A 21,136-nucleotide genomic window follows, 5' to 3' on the forward strand; every position below is an offset into this window, starting at 1 on the left:
CAGGCCACTGTAATTTAATTTCTTTATATCGTTTGTTTCTTTGACGTATGAGCGGGACAATGTCAAATATGGCAGTTTAGGTAACTGGTCTCAACGTCCGTCAAAACTGAGTGTAGGCGATTTTGATAGAGAGTGTGACTGATTTTACAGATAGCTGAATATAGGCCACAGGCTAAATGAAATAGGCTATAGTAACAAAATGTATGCACTATAATGCACCACGTCACTTGTCGTAAGGACGACGACACGACGACTTGAAGCTATGCTAGCATCGTACAGTCGCTTAGTGCCTTCATCCGATTTTCATTGCTCGACCATTGTTTGTTTCGCACACTGGTTTCTTTATAATTATCAAGTAAGTTGAAGCATCAAGGTTCAGATTTAGAACGTCAACCAAATCAGCAATGTGATACCCAGTTCCACGACATGTTATAAAAGGCCTGTTAACGTTATTGTCTCCTTACAACCCATTGTCCGCATGCCTTTCAAACAGAAAAATGTTTATGCATCCAGAAAGCAATTTGCTTTAGAACACCATAAATGTGTTGAACCCAGAACTATTCAACAAAATTGCCATACTACAAACTGTATAATAATATTAGTAGTTTACGGTCTGTCAGCAACCTGCGGATGGTCGTGGGTTCACCGGGGCTCTGCCCGGTTTCCAAGACATTTACGGGCTGTATACAAATTTTCTACATACATATTCTTGAGTACGGCGTAAAACACCAATCAAATAAATAAATGAATATTTTGTTCAGTGTTCCAAGCCTTCTTGAAGAAAATTGTTCCACCTCGTTTTGTTAGTGGGTCTACTTTTTCTCGCGCATTGGCGACTCGGGTACAAGCTCTAGTCATTGCTCTGTATTAATACAACTTTCGTAGGAATTACTCCAGGCGGGTAAGATGTCTCATTGTCTGACTAGATTAGATGGATATGTATCAGAGTGAACAATAAACAGTGGTTTTGTAAGTATAATGCATTCGATTACTCCCATGTGATTGCTTACTTATATAGTGTCTAATATCACAGTTCAATATCACCTAATTTACAGCAGTGATATTGTCGTGATAATTGAGAATACAGAGCCGTATCATACAGTTATACACCAATCTATATAGGGTTACGAAAATCATGACACAGGTAATCTAACCTGCGTTAAAGAGTAGAATTCTATGCCCCTTTCACTGAAAACTGACTTGAATTGAGTCGTTGACGATATCAGTATCTATCTTGGGTGAATGTCAAAATTCTGAATTAAGTCTTATACCATCTCATGGTCATTTCGCTCAAATCGTACAGTTATGCTTTGGTTTTAATTACCACGCCGTATGGTGTGGCACTCTCAAAAAAAATCTGTTAAATGTAACAAACATTCTGTTGTCTGAGTGATGCTAGAATGTTTTCTGTTATTATAATACTATGTCATATTCAACATGTTATCCTGTTATTCTAATAGTCCTTGAATTAATAGAATAACTGTGCTACATTTAACAGCATTATCTGCCACATTAACAGAATACATTCTACCATCACTCACACAATAGACTTTCTGTTAAAACTAACAGATTATTTTTTTGTGACATAACAATAAATCAGGTGTGTTTAATGTGGCCTCATGTTTTTGGTCTATACACCAGTGTACAGTCTAATCCAGCCAATTATAAGGCAGTCATTAAATTTGATTGATTTCTGTATCTGCTGTTCATTTAACTTCATGGGTAGAGGGCCCGAAGTAAGTCACTTGCGCCTGGCAGGTCATTGAGGAACGGAGAAGTCTTTCACATGTTCATCTAATTTAAACTTTTGAAGAGCTTTTTTGCGGGAACTACACATATAAGACTCCTTATAAGGCTTACTGTCATAAGAATGTCGTGACGATTATTCTCTGCCCATAAACTGCCGTCATTTTAATCGATCAATCATTGGATCAGTCAGTCAGTCAATATATACTGATGCACCTGGTAAGTATACTACTCTTGCATAGTGTGTAAAACACCAGTAAATTAAAAATGAATATCTATCTTGCAAAGGTAATTATGATAATTACTATGATAATTTGGGGTGTATCCAGGGCTGTGAATATTGTCTGTAGCCTGAAAGGCCCCTAGGCACACAAGCAAAGATACTCTTTTATCTGATATGATTGCATGCTCAGTGCAGAACCTTACACATTTCCTGGTTAACACGGTTACGTAATACTAGATCCGTGTGTAGCTTTTTTCTGTACATTTCCAGGCGGCAGTAAAAACCGCAATATTCCAAAACAAAGTACCGATCCAAATTTCCCTTTTGCTTGAAGGAATTCATTGATTGTACCATCCAAATAAAGTGTGATATTTGAACAGCGGTTCCTCATCCAGGATTCGTGTGCATGGCTAGTTGAGTGTTTTGTATAGTTTAATCAGCCACATCTCCACAGTTCGGATATGCCCGGATCTGTTGCCTTGACGTAGGGCCTGTCCTGTCCACCCGTATGTGCATTATGCTTGATCATGACAGTTACGGGTATCAATTCGCCCGTGACGTCAGTGTCGGTCATACAAAACGCATTTTGTATGGATATCAATAACGGGTCCGACCACAGCCGAGCTAAACCAATACTTTAATGATCGTGGTGGGTAAAGGGGCCTCCAGATGATGCGTTACAGAGTATATTATGTGCATATCTGCAGAACGCATTGGCCTATACAGACGTTCTCGTGCTTTCCTGCCAATATTTTTCCAAATGGCTTATTTTAATTCAAAACCAGCCATTTATGACCTAAGCTGATTGCATTTCTTGACACGGGCCATGCGTCTTTGGAGTTGTCTCGTTTATCTTTAATTCATAACAATTCACAACAGGAATAAGTGTAAATATCTTATTTATGTATTGGGGGTATAACATGTATAATCATCCTAAGTTATACGAAAAGGGGAATGTATACTGCGACGAAGGAAAAAGAGGATGTGGCGATTCGTGATATTTCGCAAAAAAAAAAAACACAACTATATAAATATGAATAGGGAGACATACCGATATGTAGCACACGGTGGTGACACCAGGCGCTGAGACGAACCTCTGCTTGTGGCCTAACGTCCAGTAAAACCAGTCTAAACTGCATATTTGTAAGGATTTACTGCATACTTCTACATGTACTAATAAACATGAAATTAACATGAATCTATTGATATCAGAACACAATGATGTACAAATGAATCAATCTGAATCTATCCCTCGTCTCTTGCTGTCTCTACCCGGGGGTTCGTGTAAAACGCGTTCATCTGAAACCGTAATCTACAGAGGTTTTCACTTTATTCTTTCAGGTATGAATAACTGTAATGAAGCCAGCCGAGAGACACAAAAAATCAGTGAAAGGGTGCCACACGGCCTGTTTGTCGGAAGACAAGAGTTGAAGTCATGCAGTCCAAATCTTTCTTTTGATTATTTTCTGTTTGTTGGTGTCGGAGAGGAAAACCATTCTCTAGAAGCAACTTTCAACTCAGGCGTGTTAGTAAATAACTTTCGTCGTGGTCATTTTGTAATCACGTACATTTTTAGTCTAGTTTTATAGATACGTTTTCAGGGACATTCTTAGATCCATCCGTTAAATTCCAGTCTTGTTAGCGATTTCCCATAAGGGAGAATTCAACCAGATGTGCGAAATAAGTGCACAATATATTGCCCGACAATGGTCACCTCATGTTGAAGCATAAGGGAGAAAGATCAATGATTTGTCTCGTCGTCAGTGACCATGCAATAGCCTCTGGTCATACAAAAAACGTCAAGTAAGAAATACTTTTCGCACCCTCTGAAAGCTGAAGATCATACAAATGTAATGAATGCAATATGAATACAATGACACGATTCATAACTAAGCATTTTCCTATGCTGTCATTTTACGAGGATATTTTGTCTTTGCCCACGTCGTCTGTTACTGCTGAGATCACGTGGTTTAGCTTCCGGCCTGTCTTATAGAATCGATTGGGTCGAGGGCAGCGCCATAGTTCAGTGAGCCAGCGAGGACCTTACTAATTACTCTTTTACGTCGGTAACGACATTTCCTACACCCTTATGTCATAATCATAAACAAAGGACAAGGCTAAACGTTCAAGAAAGGAAGTTCGAATAAGCGATGACGTCAGACGGTTATTTGATGCCTGGTCACACGTTATGAATGAACAACGCTCACCTAATCAGTGGCAAAACACTTGTACATATCCATAATTCATACATAAATATCAATAGTCATTTATCGATGCTGATAAACTCGACGATATCTCGACGATTATATCAATAATTCATTTAGAAAGAGTTTATCTACATTAATAATTCAGTTGGTGATATCGACATATCAACAATTCAGCATTTGTCGCAAAACATCTGCATTATAATCACCCTGTTGTCAAATCATTAAAGACTAACCTCAAGACATATGCAGGCAGACGTTGTCCAGATTTCCACTTGCTTTGTTTTTCAAGATAAAGTGGGGGGAAAACATGCATCGTCTATGCACGAATTAATTGATAAATTGATAAATAAATTACCGCATCGATAAAATGAAACAGATATTGTAAAATATTTATGTATACCCACGTCAAATGTTGGAAGTGGGTAGTTTGCAGATCGGTTAGATAGGGTATCTACCTTTCATTCACTAAGAGGATGGGTTCTCCAGCATCCTCAGGTGAAAACTAGGGAATTTTCAAGATACCCTTGATTCCATTGTCATCGGTGACTGCATGCCTTTCGCGAATAATAACATGAGGTGTCATTTTACGTTTCCTATTGTTTATTCCGAGCACTCCGATTTCCTCCCCGAATAATATACGATCACTATCGTATGAGTGAAAAATTCTCAAATATAGCCAAAAACAACAATCAATCAAACGATCCAGATCAAAGTTAATTTGTTCCGTCTTCCAACTACTCCACAACGTTAAACACCAAGCACTCACACACTCATTCACTCCAACTACTCCATCCCAATCCTCTAGGATAAGAAATGATTTAATTCTGACCGTTCATGTCGAGATTTGACATGCAAGTGCAGCATTCAGCATATAAAAAGGAAAAGCTACTCAAACTCATATAAGGATATAAGTATTGCAGGAAACACGCCTTGGTGCCATAGAGTACTTCGCTTTCGTCGCATATCAGGGAAGTTTGTGTTACGCAACTGGTGCACAGTAGAGGCTCAAGGATTCAGTTGTGTATATCTCTAGTGCAAAAACATGACATATGCCAACGGTAAAATGTGGTATCTCTGGTCTGCAAAAGCTCAGGTCACTTTGAAGTCAACATTAATTGCGTCATCAACAATGAAAACAGTTTGCGAAGAGGTTAGGCCTTCCCGAGTCTTATTCCACTAGAATAACATTGTTGTTATTTGTGAATAACATATACCAGTACAGAATGGACAAAACGGATTGCCGATCTGTTTTATTTCTTGTTCAGACAGCTTTCAAGTTCAAAATACAATAGTTTTCTTACCATGACTGCAATGCCTATCTATTGTAACGAATGAATTTTGACCATCCTACTGTGAATCGAAGTTGTAATTTTGACACCTCATTTATTGGGGTACAAATTCTAGTTTTCTGTTTTGCTGTTCTCTTTGGTAGCCACACTGAGAGTAGGCATCCGGAATACGAAATCAAGTTATCGATATTTTTGACGATCAAACTCTAGAGTAAACTTTCACCAAACTTTTCAGTCGCAATGTCTAAACTCCCAGTTCTAAAATGGAGATAGAAAACAATCTGGTATATGTTGAGTAAAGTGAAAGAATGTAACCATGATGAAATAGTAACTCTTTACGAATAAGCCTGAAGTCCTTGTTATCTTACATGGCTAACTACCTAAGCTACCATGTTTCTATGACAAAGAATCCTTGGCTCCTAATAGCATGAATTGTATACGTATTTGGCTTATTTTTATGTATTTATTTGATTAACATTTTACGCCGTTCTCAAGAGTATTTCTCTTACATGTAAACGACAGCGGCCGGCACTATTGTGGAAGGAAACCGGGCAGGACCCGGGGGAAACCCACAAACATCCGTAGGTTGCTGTCAGATGTTCCCACGTGTGATCGGTGAGGAAGCCAGCATGAGCTTGGCCGCATTAGCGAGAGACTGCTGATATACATATTTGTATTCGCGGTTTATTAACACATAGGCAATCTGTGGTTAACGCCTGTGGCACGTTTTGCCGTTACAATGACGAAATGAATTATTCATTTCCCTTTCAGGCCTGTGATACTGCTCTGTCGTGGTATCACAGGCGCTCTAGTTTGTAACCGGCAATTCAAGAAAAATCCTTCCTAAACTGTAGTTGTGAGAGTTATAGTTGCCAAGGCGACAGACCTATTACGGAGGCTTTGTAAGTAACGAGACAATATTAACTTGGAACGTGGGTGACGTGTATACAGGCTTCATTTTACCTGGTCGTATATACATGAACAAGACAAATGTCTAAGCAAGCGAATGGAGCGGTGGGGATTATTCCTATCTGATAGATATGCGGAGTGTGGAGCCTTGTATCCATGTATGTTTCATCTAATAAATTATAATTAACATCACTGCATTTTTTTTACCTTATTCCACTTAGGCCGCGGAGATACAGGAATATATATGTTGTTACTTTTTATTCCTATGTGTTATAGAATATAACTGAGGTATATATGTAACTATGTTATCAAGTCCAGCTCAAGCTGGCTTCCTCTCCAGTCGTACGCTGGAAGGTCTGTCAGCATCCCGCGGATGGTCATGGATTTTCCCGCGCTCTGCCCAGTTTCCTCCCATCATAATTCTGGCCGCCATCGTGTAAGTGAAATATTTGAGTACAAAGTGAAACACCACTCATATAAATAAATGAATAATAATAACTGATGTAAATTAATCGTGTTTCACCTTTTATGTATGACCATTTCCCAATTGTCGTATGCATTAAAAATTAATCTGTTAATTTTAACAGAAAGTCTGTTGTCCTAATGATAAAAGAATATATTCTGTTATTATAACACTATTTTATGTCATATCAAACACAATATCCCGTTAGTCTAATAGAATCGCTATGTTGAATTAATAGAATATGTGTGTTATAACACATTAACAGAATAATCTGCCTCAATAGCAGGATATATTCTAGCATCACTCAAATAACAGACGCTCTGTTAAATTTAACAAATTATCTTTTGAGAGTACACTTTTCTTTTAAAAAGTACACTGAAGAGTCTGGGTTCAATACTGAGTCATACCTAAGGTCTTAATATCCACAATATTGGCACTTCACTGATTTGGTACTCAGGATATAAGGTCAGGCCAGGTACTGATTGGTGTAGTGTTGGAATAAATTGACTGAATGGGACATTATGTCTGGTGTCTTTGAAATGCTTCCCCAATGATGCAGCATGCACACATTGCAATTACGTCGGCTTTGGGGCGGGCTTATCTCGAACGACGCCGTGGTAAAATGACCGAAATAATGTTGTAATCGTCGTTGAATTTCACACAGGCAATCAAACAACCTATACATACGTACACAACCTTGTCACGATGCTTGTTTGGAAAATTATGTTTAACTATTTGATATATTAATGGTGTGGGTTTTGAGAGAGACTTTCATATCACAACGAATCTCTAAAAATGTGTGAGCGTAAACTAAAGTATTCACTGCAGTCTCTATCCTTGCAACTGTTAAATTGAAAAAAATACAACCACGCGGTTGCATTCATGTCGGATATAATGTGAATGACAACAGCATAGAAAGTAAAACCAGAAGAGCGACGTACATTATACGTGATATAGCTTGAAATTGGTCAAAAGTAACCTCTGAAACCCCTACGCACAATGACTTAAGCGGAATGAGGGTAAAAAAAAAAACACACGCAGTGATGTTAACTGCAATGTATTAGACATCACTGGTCTAGAATTACTCAAAATGCTGAGTTGAAACCGTTGACAATAGATCTTTTGATACAAAAGCCATATTCTACGTCATTTCAGACTTGCAGGTCGAATTTCAGAGGGACCATACAAGTAGTTTCCGCTTGGAAAATAACAAATCACGTTCATTGTATCTACTACATGTGCTTTTAAAGTCTTGTACGCAGTGCAATCGCTTAAAGCTATTATGCACAGGTAGTGAAACGGAGATAAATTGTTATTATCTATGTCTTACCTCCGAACTCAAAATGAAGTTAAGTAAAAGCTACAAATCTATTTTATCAGTGTTTTACACCCTTCTTTCTTTTACACCCATTATTTCCATTATGCGACGGCCATTAGGTTATCTGTCCCAGAGAAATTAAACGTAAATAGCCAAGTTCGTGACAACATTTCCAAGCCACCTACCAACCACTGAAAGTCGGATTCGAACTCTCTATGTTATTATAGTGTTGGCTAATAATACATAGAGAGGAAATGATGGGTGTCATATTTAAAGACCAGTGACGTCTAATGAATTGCAATTAACATCACTTTTACATGTTTTACCTAATTCTGCTTAACCGTAGTGTTAGCGTAGTCGCTATAGTAAATTGCCATCATTTATGCATTTACATGGACAGTTACAGTAAAACCCTGACTGAGGTAAACTGACAAGGGGCTGTGTTTTACCGACTACGTGTGACCATTTGCCAGCGTTGACATTGTCTTCGCTGCTCTGGTTTTACTCTCTGTGCTGTACGTCTTTAATTATATATGGTTAGAACTGCTATACAGCACTGTTACAGTAATGCATCTCATATTTCCCACATTCGTTTAGCTGAAAGCTTTCCACATGAATAAGGTTCAAAAGTGTTCCGTGATAGGACCAGGAACCCATTTGTCGTGGAAGTTCCCAGCTGAATTTGATGATAGCCCTAATATGCTGTGTACATGGTATACGTATTTGAGCTTTTATTATGTAAAAAGCTGAAATTATTATTATTCATAAAAAATACATTTACACAGGTGTATAGTGGTAATTTGGGGTCCAGGAAAAAACACTCCTCGATGTGGCTCCTTCCTTTAGGCTACAGACTGACGTCAAAAGTAATACGTAAAGACGCCTGAGTGGCAAAACAATCGAATGCCCCATAAATTGAATGCTTGCATAGAAGGTGCAATCACAGTGACTGCACCCTTTGTATTATAGTATCTTACACGACTCCTTATGATATTCAGGCGGAATATACACATTTGTACATGTATACGTAGCTATCACAGTTAGACACGCGGCTATAGGCCTACACAAGGGAACAAGGTGCTACTGACCGAGATCCCCACGGTTCGGTTGTTTAATGATTTCCCCGGCACAACTAGAGCCAAGACTTCATAGTCAGGGTACGAAACACACGATCCCGTTTTCGAGCCGATAATGCCTCATAATTGTTGTGTGTTTAACATATATGTACTTATCAACACACGCTGACGGCGGGGATTCGTTTACATTTCCTCTGGTGACGCACAATCTGACGTTACCTTTGACCCAGTTGACTGTTCAAACAGTTTTCGGGCCGGCGAAAGAATTCTAGGGTTGATATACCGAGACGGACTTGGGAGAAACATCAGCTGTAATTCGGCTGAACACGTGACTGGCCCACTGCCACGCACAGCCTGTGTCTTATACACTCTGTGCGGGAACGATAACCGTGGAATTTACCTCTTCGTTTAAGTCCACATCAAAAACTGTGCCTATTGGATATGATACCAGTTGGATCTTCACACTTAGACCATACTATGGTTAAACTCAATCTCAAGCTTTCATTTTCAGTTCCCTTGAAACACCGTTTGTGCCTGGTGGTCAAAATTGTGGAAACATTTGGTAAGTGATGACAGGCAGACTTGTCATTTCTTTTTAACGCGGAAGAAAGAGGAGCATAGCTCTGTGTGACTCAACACAACATGCGGTTGTTTAAAGTTTGCTGATAAGTGGTTTATGTTTATCTAAGCGCTCTGGGGTAGACAAAGAAACAAACTATCGGATCTTCGGTAGACTGGTTCCATCAACGTGGTAGATAGTTCATTCCCAGATACTTCTTCAGTTCTGCCCATGATGTTTATTTTGTTATCTTCCTTACTTACATTTTTATCTTGATTAACACAACTTTTTTATTACCCTGCACGGTAAAATGACGACCGATAATGGAATTTGCCGTCATTGATCGACAATATCTCTTACATAATACATGCTGGAGTATATTTTAATTTTATTTTTTAATCATTTCAGTCAGTAACTTGACCCTAAAATTGACGTTAATGTTTATTTAGTAGGCTTAGGCTTTGTGGTCGCGGGGGGACCTTGTTACCTGACATCCCGAGGACTGCATGTAGACTAAATCTGTATGCAGAATTAACCAAGAAAACCATTTTCCTGCGACAAAAACAGCCTGGAAGTGTCTGTGACGTTGACGAGACCATATGGTAGCTTCAACAATAGCTTGCGGTGCCAGTTAGGTATGTCTTCATAGAGAAATTCTGAAAGACTGAACATATATGGACTAAAACTAGTCAATACATAAGCAGCCTAGCTTTTATAATACTATTCTTTGTAACGATATATTTCTTAACATCAATAATAATGTTTCGGAGTTCTGTTGTTACGTTGGGGACAATATTATATATATTGTGTTAAGTCCCTAACGAGATAATAATCCAATCATGACGCAATTTCCCATTATTGAAAACCATTCGGTGTAAAATTTATCACTATAATGAAGTATATAAATTCCGGGAAATGAACGTTATTATATGTTGGATGTATAACGAGTGGCAAGCCCCTTAACATTATATCCCTGCTCGCCTAGCGAAACTAAAAAAAAAAATAAAAACATATAATGTATTGGTAAATCACACCACCAGGGATAATGGGTGACGGATGTAAAACATTTCATAATATACTACTATATATTTGTTCCAAAGATGGCAGACACTTAATACAGCTATATACATGAGCATGCCTGTATTTATAAACACAGGTTCATCATGTACAAAACGGAAAATGCAGGTTATAAAGCTCTGATAATCATATGAGATGAGTTCATTATAACCCTGCGGGATAAATGTCGCCATAACAAGTGATATCAGATTATATACATATGGTTAGAAAGAAAATATTATTTTTTTGTTATATATATTTACACATCAAATATAGCTTTGACTAGGTACGAAGTATAACTATTACCGCCGTATGTTTTGTTACATGTATATACGTTTTGTGGATGTCCCTTGCGAGATAGGGGACCTATCACAACAAGCCACATGAACCTGTGCCATTGTCTGATCCGCATAACGGAAAATGGAGCGTGATGTATACGCTCGTATCTCTTTGTATCGGAATATATTGTGCAAAGCATCCTGAACCATTACCCGATATACCTTCAGGTGAATTGGCACCAGCACGCTAACCGGCAGTTAAGCCGTGCAACTCAAAACGACGAAATTTCATCTGGTGCATCCCCTAAATTATCTGAATTGCCTCACAAACGTACCCGTAATTCAGCTACGCTTGGTAAATGTTTGTGTTGACATTCTAACACTGCAGCTATTTGATGTGGCATTTTTTGAAATCGACTTTTATGTTGAAACATTCTGAAAAAGAGGCACTCCCATGATTATAGTGTAGGAATATAGCATCCCATTCAAGACCGAAAGAACAGATGTGTCTCTTGCGGACATTTTGGTTCCATTCTTTGGTTGATTATGAGCTATAGTTATACCATTTCGTAGTACATATGTTTTTGTAAGGACGCGTGAACAAGAAAACGGCAAACTTCAATAAATTAGTTTAGCTATCTAGTAGCTATGGCTTACTCGATTACCAAATTTTTGGCCTGGGTTATATAATCAAAACTTTCCCGTGTAGTCATTTTAAATAAAGTAGAGATCTCTCTCTGTATATATATATATATATATATATATATATATATATATATATATATATATATACTAACAGCAAACGTTTTGTTGCCATACACCATTCGGGTCAAATCTATAGCGTGTAAATTCCCGACCTGACCACGTCCCGAGATTTGCTTTCAACTTCATTTTAAAGCGGTTCACTTGTAACTTAGCATATCTTCTCCCACGAAGTGAAGTGTGGAAGTGAGTATCTATAAGCGTAGCCACTATTGTTTGATTGCGTGAATTCTTTATTTCTGTATATGTACTTATTTGTTTGACGCTTATAGTCATGGATTTTTCACTATTACCATGTAGGGTGATCAGATTTATGGGTTGAAGAAAACGAGAAGTGGAAATCCGTCCTGCAACAAGTAGGTACATTACACGTACGTGCACTCTGAGACTCTTTCGTCGTCATATGACTGAAAAATTGCTAAGCACGACGTCAAACCCTAAGCACTCATGCACCCACTTTTTGACAGAGCTTTCGCAGTCACCAATTTTGAGAGACCGTGGTAATTTGTGACTTCTTATTTAACCCATGGTTGTATATCAAAACAAAATGAAGGCGTTACAAGTCTCCACCCTATAATTATATTGGTATTCGGTGAATTGAGAAACAGAAATGATGTTTTAAAGTATGGCCGTAGATAAACACATATTCGTTGAACAGAGACCAGATACTCCACATATAAAATCACATTTACAAATAGATGTCGTACCATGTTAATAGACTGCGATCTGCAAAAGCCACAGAATCATACCCATAACAGCGTACAATATAATGTGTTAGATTTGTGAGCTTCAATTGAAACATACTGACGCTCTACCAGTCTAGATGGCATTGGGGAGTTCTTGGATCGTTTGCCCATCTAGGCCTATTTACCATACCAAGGTTAGGGAAGCGATTTATTGCAGTTGACCACGCTTACATACGGAAAGAAAATTATTCCCCAGCTGTTGGGGAATACATTCGGCATCTATGAAAACTGAAAAGTGTCTAGTACCTTCGACGGAAGGTCTAAGCCAAGCGTTTACCAAACCGGTTTCTGTTCAGCTCTGCATGGCTTGTGCATCTGAGGGTTAATTGCAAGGCTGTTGTGAGATGTGTTCCACAGTGAAGGAGAGTCATTAAGTGGTCAGGCAGCTATGTACAGGTCGAACCCTTGCCCGTAGATTGCAGTTCCCTTGACAGTGGGCGTTTGTTCTGGTGTGTATATAGCGGTCACGCAGAGAGGTTACGTATTGATATAATGACTGTAGAGTCGTCGTATCGCGTTACAAGGGAAAAATCTCACGGCTCTGCCAGAACTGACGGAACCCGGAATAAAACATGTGGAGCGTTTCCACCAGAAAGCATGACGGATGGGAAACATGCGTCCATGGCGGATAGATGCTTACTGCTGAGTAGACTTGGCTGGATACCTTTGTGCCTGTTAGAAAAGCCGACTGGCAAGACGGAAGGCTCAGGGTCGTTATTCTCAGAGGCGTCCTAATTGAAAAGCCGTGTATAGTGCTGGGGTTCAGGTATATACCGGTTTGTGCGGTCTGCATGGTCACTGCGAAGGCGGATCGAAGCCGTATTGATATGATTGCCGACTACTTGGTTTGGACAATTAGTGAAATTCGAAGCGCTGGTCAAGCTTTGTATGAACACACCACTGCTGGATTATAACCGTGTTCTAATTTGCCTACCATCAAATTACATATATATCCCTCCGGACGCCATGCAGTAGATATAATGTACAATCCTTCCATCCGTACAACCTAATATCATATCGTGTGGGCATGTTTAGATTTCAGGAGATTTGTATAGCTTATATATATTTGACTGGTGTTTTACGCCGTACTCACACTTCACTTATACGACGGCGGCCAGCCTTATGGTGGGAGGAAACCGAGGGAAAAAAAATATATATATATATATATAGGGCCTACATATAAATCCACGCCCTTCAAAATATATCTCACGCAGTCCATGGCACTGTCCAGTCATCCTTATATAGCTGACACCTATGGTCAAGTGGTTTACCCAGTTATTAACGGATTAACCCTGCCCGTGACCAACTGCAAAGGTGAACCGTCTGAGAGCGAGATCAACCTTTTGTAACAGATTTCGGAGGGTATTTAAGCGGTAAACCTCAGTCGGATTCAGTATAAAAACGCCATGGTATTCAACTCAGCTATAGCTATATGCTTACTCCACTAAAGTTAACTATTTCCTTAGCTGCTCGCCATTGTGACAAAGCTTAGCTGTGAAGATTTTAACATTTGTATCTGTCTCCGAAAGAGAGAAAGTTTATTAGCTTTATTAACAGCAAAATAAATATATACAGGTGGTATTTTGTTTCAGTATTATTTTGTTTGACATAAAGGTCAACCCTGGCCGCATACAACCACTTTTCTGCATACTGGCATATTAAAATCACCATGCATGTTGCGCTAAACCATCCACTATCTGCCAAACACCCTCATGCATGTTGCATCAACCCATCCACTAAGTGAAGAACACCCTTATGCATGTTGCATGAACCCATCCACTAAGTGAAGAACACCCACATGCATGTTGCATCAACCCATCCACTACGTGAAGAACACCCTCATGCATGTTGCATCATCCCATTCACTAAGTAAAGAAGATCCTCATGCATGTTGCATCAAATCATCCACTATTCGAGCCCATCACCCTCATGCATGTTGCATCCACCCAATCAGTATGTGCAAACCACCACCAAGCATTCTGCTCCCAATCCTCCATCTATATATGACCCACTCTTTTGTTTATTGAACGCCACCACCAGTTATAGGCCTATTCAATTGTCATATTCAATCATCATCAAAGCACCAACCCACCCACTCTGTATACTGACTACCCCCGTGCATGTTGCATAAACCCATCCACTATGCACATAACACTTTAATAGATATTTCGTCAACCCATCCACTATGTGAAGAACACCCTCATGCATGTTACATCAATCCCTCCGCTATGTGAAGAACACCCTCATGCATGTTGCATCAAGCAACCAACTAACCAACTAAAGGAAGAACACCCTCATGCATGTTACATCAAACCATCCACTATGCGAAGAACACGCTCATATATGTTGCATCAACCCATTCACTATGTACGAAGCAAACATGCATATTGCATCAACCCATCCACTATGTGGAGAACACCCTTATGCATGTTACATCAATCCATCCACTATGTGAAGGACATCCTCATGCATGTAGCACCACCCCATTTACTATGTACGAAGCAAACTCATGCATATTGCATCAACCTAGCCACCATGTGAAGAACACCCTCATGCATGTTACATCAACCCATCCACTATGTGAAGAACACCTTTACGCATGTTACATCAACCTAACCACTATGTGAAGAACACCCTCATGCATGTTGCACCACCCCATTCACTATGTACGAAACAAACTCATGCATATTGCATCAACCTAACCAGTATGTGAAGAACACCCTCATGCATGTTGCATCAACCCATCCACTATGTGAAGAACACCCTCATGCATGTTGCATCAACCAATTCACCATGTACGAAGCAAATTCATGCATATTGCATCAACCTAACCACTATGTGAAGAACACCCTCATGCATGTTGCATCACCCCATTCACTATGTATGAAGCAAACTCATGCCTATTGCATCAACCTAACCACTATGTGAAGAACACCCTCTTGCATGTTGCATCACCCCATTCACCATGTACGAACAAACCCATGCATATTGCATCAACCTAACCACTATGTGAAGACCACCCTCATGCATGTTGCATCAACCCATCCACTATGTGAAGAACACCCTCATGCATGTTGCATCAACCAATTCACCGTGTACGAAGCAAATTCATGCATATTGCATCAACCTAACCAGTATGTGAAGAACACCCTCATGCATGTTGCATCACCCCATTCACTATGTACGAACAAACTCATGCATATTGCATCAACCTAACCACTATGTGAAGAACACCCTCATGCATGTTGCATCAACCCATCCACTATGTGAAGAATACCTCATACATGTTGCATCAACCTAGCCACTATGAGAAGAACACCCCATGCATGTTGCATCAACCTAGCCACTATGTGAAGAACGCCCTCATACATGTTGCATCAACCAATTCACTGTGTACAAAGCAAATTCATGCATATTGCATCAACCTAACCACTATGTGAAGAATACCTCATACATGTTGCATCAACCTAGCCACTATGAGAAGAACACTCTCATGCATGTTGCATCACCCCATTCACTATGTACGAACAAACCCATGCATATTGCATCAACCTAACCACTGTGTGAAGAACACCCTCATGCATGTTGCATCAACCCATCCACTATGTGAAGAATACCTCATACATGTTGCATCAACCTAGCCACTATGAGAAGAACACCCCATGCATGTTGCATCAACCTAACCAGTATGTGAAGAACACCCTCATGCATGTTACATCAACCTAACCACTATGTGAAGAACGCCCTCATGCATGTTGCATCACCCCATTCACTATGTACGAAGCAAACTCATGCATATTGCATCAACCTAACCAAAATGTAAAGAACACCCTCATGCATGTTGCATCAACCCATCCACTATGTGAAGAATACCTCATACATGTTGCATCAACCTAGCCACTATGAGAAGAACACCCTCATGCATGTTGCATCACCCCATTCACTATGTACGAACAAACCCATGCATATTGCATCAACCTAACCACTATGTGAAGAACACCCTCATGCATGTTGCATCAACCCATCCACTATGTGAAGAATACCTCATACATGTTGCATCAACCTAGCCACTATGAGAAGAACACCCCATGCATGTTGCATCAACCTAACCAGTATGTGAAGAACACCTTCATGCATGTTACATCAACCTAACCAGTATGTGAAGAACACCTTCATGCATGTTACATCAACCTAACCACTATGTGAAGAACACCCTCATGCATGTTGCATCACTCCATTCACTATGTACGAAGCAAACTCATGCATATTGCATCAACCTAACCACTATGTGAAGAACACCCTCATGCATGTTGCATCAACCCATCCACTATGTGAAGAATACCTCATACATGTTGCATCAACCTAGCCACTATGAGAAGAACACCCCATGCATGTTGCATCAACCTAACCAGTATGTGAAGAACACCTTCTGCATGTTACATCAACCTAACCACTATGTGAAGAACACCCTCATGCATGTTGCATCACCCCATTCACTATGTACGAAGCAAACTCATGCATATTGCATCAACCTAACCACTATGTAAAGAACACCCTCTTGCATGTTGCATCAAAAAGAACATCCTCGTGCATGTTGCATCACACTAACCACTACCCTTGCTATATTTCACCAACCCATTATTCACAGGACACTATTACGCTTATTACATCTGCTCCTCTATACGCAGAACGCCCCCACCTCTACTGCACCCAGTAAAATTTATTTTGACCTCACAGTGTTTATCGGCACATTGATGAATGCTCCAATATATTTATTTATTTATTTTGACCCAGTCCATGCTGACTTCTTCTCTGGTCGAATTAGGGAAGGCCTGTCAGCAACCTGCGGATGTTTGTGGGTTTCCCCGCGCTCTGCCCGGTTTCCTCCCACCATAGTGCTGGCCGCCGTCGTATAAGTGAAACATTCCTTAATATGGTGTTAGACATCAGTCAGAATAAATCATGTATTTCCTTATTTAGTTGACTGGCGTTTTACGCCGTGCTCAAGAATATTTCACCTATACAAATACTATCAGTTTTGTAGATGGAGGCGTCACCACTGACCTTGGCAAGTTACTTCTAGTGACGTAGGGCCTATGCTACTGACATTCGCGCCATAATGGTAGAAGACGTACAACTAGTCTTCAAGGATCGCCGTCACAACTGCAAACTGTTTGTAAAAAGGTCTTAAGGACAATAAGAGAGTGGGTACACAAGTTCCCTGTACACGGCCGGAACTGAACCCCATGTGCCTCTTGGTAGGGAGTTTCACGTCTACGATATCTGTCCCTGAGTGATGACGGTTTGCATTTTCGTTGATCTAACAGATTAATCCCTTCTTGATGACGAATTAATCCGTAATGAGGAACGGATTAATCCATAATGTAATATATTACTTAATCCTACAGTATTCACCATTCACCCTTATCAATGTATAAACCTTTATCTTTTAAATATAACATCTTTTATTCCTGCTTATCCTTCGTTTCAACGCAAATCTTGTACATGGTACCGATAGTGTTATTTTTTATGTAACACATGTTGTGGGAGTGTAGGAGTGGACCTACATGTTTGCTCACTGCTGTTACAGTATTGGCGTAGGCCTAGGACATATTTTTTAGGCTGTATATCTGCGTGCATTAATTTAGAACCGGTACCGTCTAGTAAATAGTCAGCGAAATCGGGCGATTAATCGTGTTCGGTAATGCTAGCTATAACAATTTATGTGTTTACATGTTGTTAAAATCACTTCACATTTCAAGATCAAACACATGGACACTTTATCACCTGCCGACGTACGTAGCCTATGTTAAAGTGGCAACACATCATAGGCCTTCGACAATTCGTATAGGCATGTTTCTCTTTGTGCTTGCCTCGAATGTCGTTCATGTGTGTACATAAGCGGGCTATAAGTCCATACAGCTTTGATCTGACGACAATCATTTTCATCTTTACAGGTTGTACCGATGCCAATTTTGTGTGGTCTTCGAATCAGTGAAGGGTGACCTTTGACCTCGTGGCTCACGACGTCGCGCGCATTACCCAGAATTCTCGCGCTAACACACACAGAGCCACAGGCTGGGAAACAAGATGGCTCAACCACGGTCTTCGGTGTCGCGGAGGGGCTCGAAAAATGATGCAGATAAAGACGACGAAGACACAGAAAACAATGGCTACGTGCAGATCTTCGTGAAACCACTGGAACAGGGCAGCTGCAATTTAATTCTAAACTGGCTCGGCGTTGGAAGCGTGAATTTCACTTCGCAGCAGGTCGGAGCATTGTACGGTCTAGGGGCTGTTGTAAGTTGTGTGTGTGTTTATCAGCTTCTGAGGTGGGATTTGGCGTTACTGTTTCAGAAGATCTGCAGTCTTGTCGTCCCCACGTTCAGCATTGTCTGTGCTTTTTATTGGCTGTCTTTATATTTTCGAAAAACGTGGAGCACCACAAGTATTTATTTGTTATTCTCCTCTTGCTATGTAGGGGAGACGGTCTCTCGGCTGTTTGTGAGCCCGCCAGCTGTCAGCGAGCTCTCGGCCAGCCTAAACTCCGAGCCGGTCGACCGTACGTTCGACCCCTCCACAAACTATGTTCTCCAACCCATAGTTTTATTCATCCTTCTCTTCGTGGTCAGCATTGCCAGTTTATTTTCATCTTTGGAAACTGCTCACAGCGCTATTGTGATACTTTTGGTGAGTGTCAGTAGATTTTTAGCTTGCACCACATTGACAGTTTTACCACAGGGTCTACGACCGTACGTTGCCTACTCGTGTGGCTTCCTCGGAATTTTAGTTTTCAAATACATGGAAACCGTTCTCAGGCCTCCCATAAACAACTTTATGACTCAGGATGGAAAAATCCCTGTCATCAAGAGACGAAGATCTAGTTCGTCAAGTGCTCATGGATTTTCCCACAGATCTGCTAGAAGGACGTCTCTGCCTGCTCTCATACAGAAGTCTCAGGTAGGTGGAATGATTGGTTTGTTTTCATCCCCAATGGTGTTGATTTCCTGTCACCATCCCTGATGGACATATACAATTGGGCTTTGAAATTCGAATGTCCCATTTGTACATTTTTCTCAAATTTCATTGTGTCCCTTCATGTCAAATTCTTAAGAATAGGCTGCTGGTGTGTCTTCTTGACACTTGAGATATCCCCCACCCTGCCCCTCCTACACATAACCTGACTAAACCTGTGCACAAGGCATTTAAACACCCAAGCTAGGTGTTATCAGATTGTTAATTTCCAAGTGTTAGTTCAGCTGATAAAACATATTAAAGGCATTTCAGAGTAGTTCCCAGTATTACATAGATTTAGCCAGAATTTGAAATCAGGCTGTTTCATTTCCAATTTTCTGCTATTTTCCCTCTCTGTCCCATGTTAATTTTGTCAGAATAAGATGTTTCAAAGACACTGAGACACCTTGCCCCTCCCCCACCTCCACCTGGCTAAAATTATGCAGTATTGGCAGTTGCATACCAATATGGAATTATGGCCATCTTGATATGCTTAAATTCATTAAACTTCAGAATCTTTAAATTGCCTTACATTCTGTAAGAAGTGACTGCGAGTCCAATAGGTTTTCCAAGATTAAAGGAACTGTCAGTTGCCAATGTGCGATTTTTTTTTTTTTTTTTTCGTGAAGAAAGTTTTGAAAGTTGATATCTGGCACATGAATATCCTGGTTGACTGCATATATATGACAAATTTCAGATATACTTGATTGCTGTTTTCTAATACATTTATATGATCAGGATCAGGATGTAATTACAATTTTGCATATGAAAGATTGCACGTGCATCTTTAATGCACGAAGCTCGTCTATTTCGTTACATACATGTAGAACAAGTACATGTACTAGTAAGTATATAGATATATCTGTGTATTTGTTAGAGTATGAAATAATTTGGATGCAGATAGGTATTACTTTTTATGCTCCAGGGACAAATCATGTGTTTTTCATTTTCAAATGTTTTGAGTATCGATCAGTATTAGGCTAGAACCTGCAGGGTTGATGACATTGTGACACCCAGGTATGAAGTGATATATTTTAATCTGTTCATTTTTTTCCTGTCTCATTGCTGGAGGCCTTTACAACATTTCGCACTGATAAACCAATGGCTGAGATGGATTTGCTGTGGTCTGTTAATGCCATGTTCTGTTTGTTTTCTAATTCTTGTCAGCTTAACAGTAGGCACATGTATGAGGATACAATTGTATGGTTTTGTAATTTATATATATATATATATATATATATATATATATATATATATATATATATATATATATATTGTCTTTTGTGACAGGTATTGATCTTGTGTAACTTCCTGCAATATACAGGGTTAGTAAATGGTTCTGTATTACCTGAGGGATGAGTGCATGGCTACCACATAAACACTGTGTTAATTGTTAATGTGGCTAGGCCATGGATTTGACATGTAAAGCACTGATCCATTTATTACACCACAACACACACAATACAGCATTGGACAGCATTATACATGTA

At 39.8% G+C, this 21,136-nt stretch overlaps 1 protein-coding gene across 2 annotated transcripts in view; it reads left to right on the top strand.

Annotated features, from left to right (window-relative positions):
- The first annotated feature begins 9,622 nt into the window (after window positions 1–9,622).
- LOC135482050 (cGMP-inhibited 3',5'-cyclic phosphodiesterase 3A-like) overlaps window positions 9,623–21,136 on the top strand; it is a 64,649-nt gene continuing 53,135 nt past the window's right edge. For both annotated transcript variants that reach the window (XM_064761879.1, XM_064761876.1), the window contains exons 1-2: window positions 9,623–9,793; window positions 18,590–19,592. In XM_064761879.1, the coding sequence (XP_064617949.1) occupies window positions 18,723–19,592 (870 nt within the window). In that variant the 5' untranslated portion in view covers window positions 9,623–9,793; window positions 18,590–18,722. The remainder of the gene's footprint in view (window positions 9,794–18,589; window positions 19,593–21,136) is intronic.

This window comes from Liolophura sinensis, chromosome 1 (genome assembly GCF_032854445.1).
Source record: "Liolophura sinensis isolate JHLJ2023 chromosome 1, CUHK_Ljap_v2, whole genome shotgun sequence".
NCBI classification, from domain to species: domain Eukaryota; kingdom Metazoa; phylum Mollusca; class Polyplacophora; order Chitonida; family Chitonidae; genus Liolophura; species Liolophura sinensis.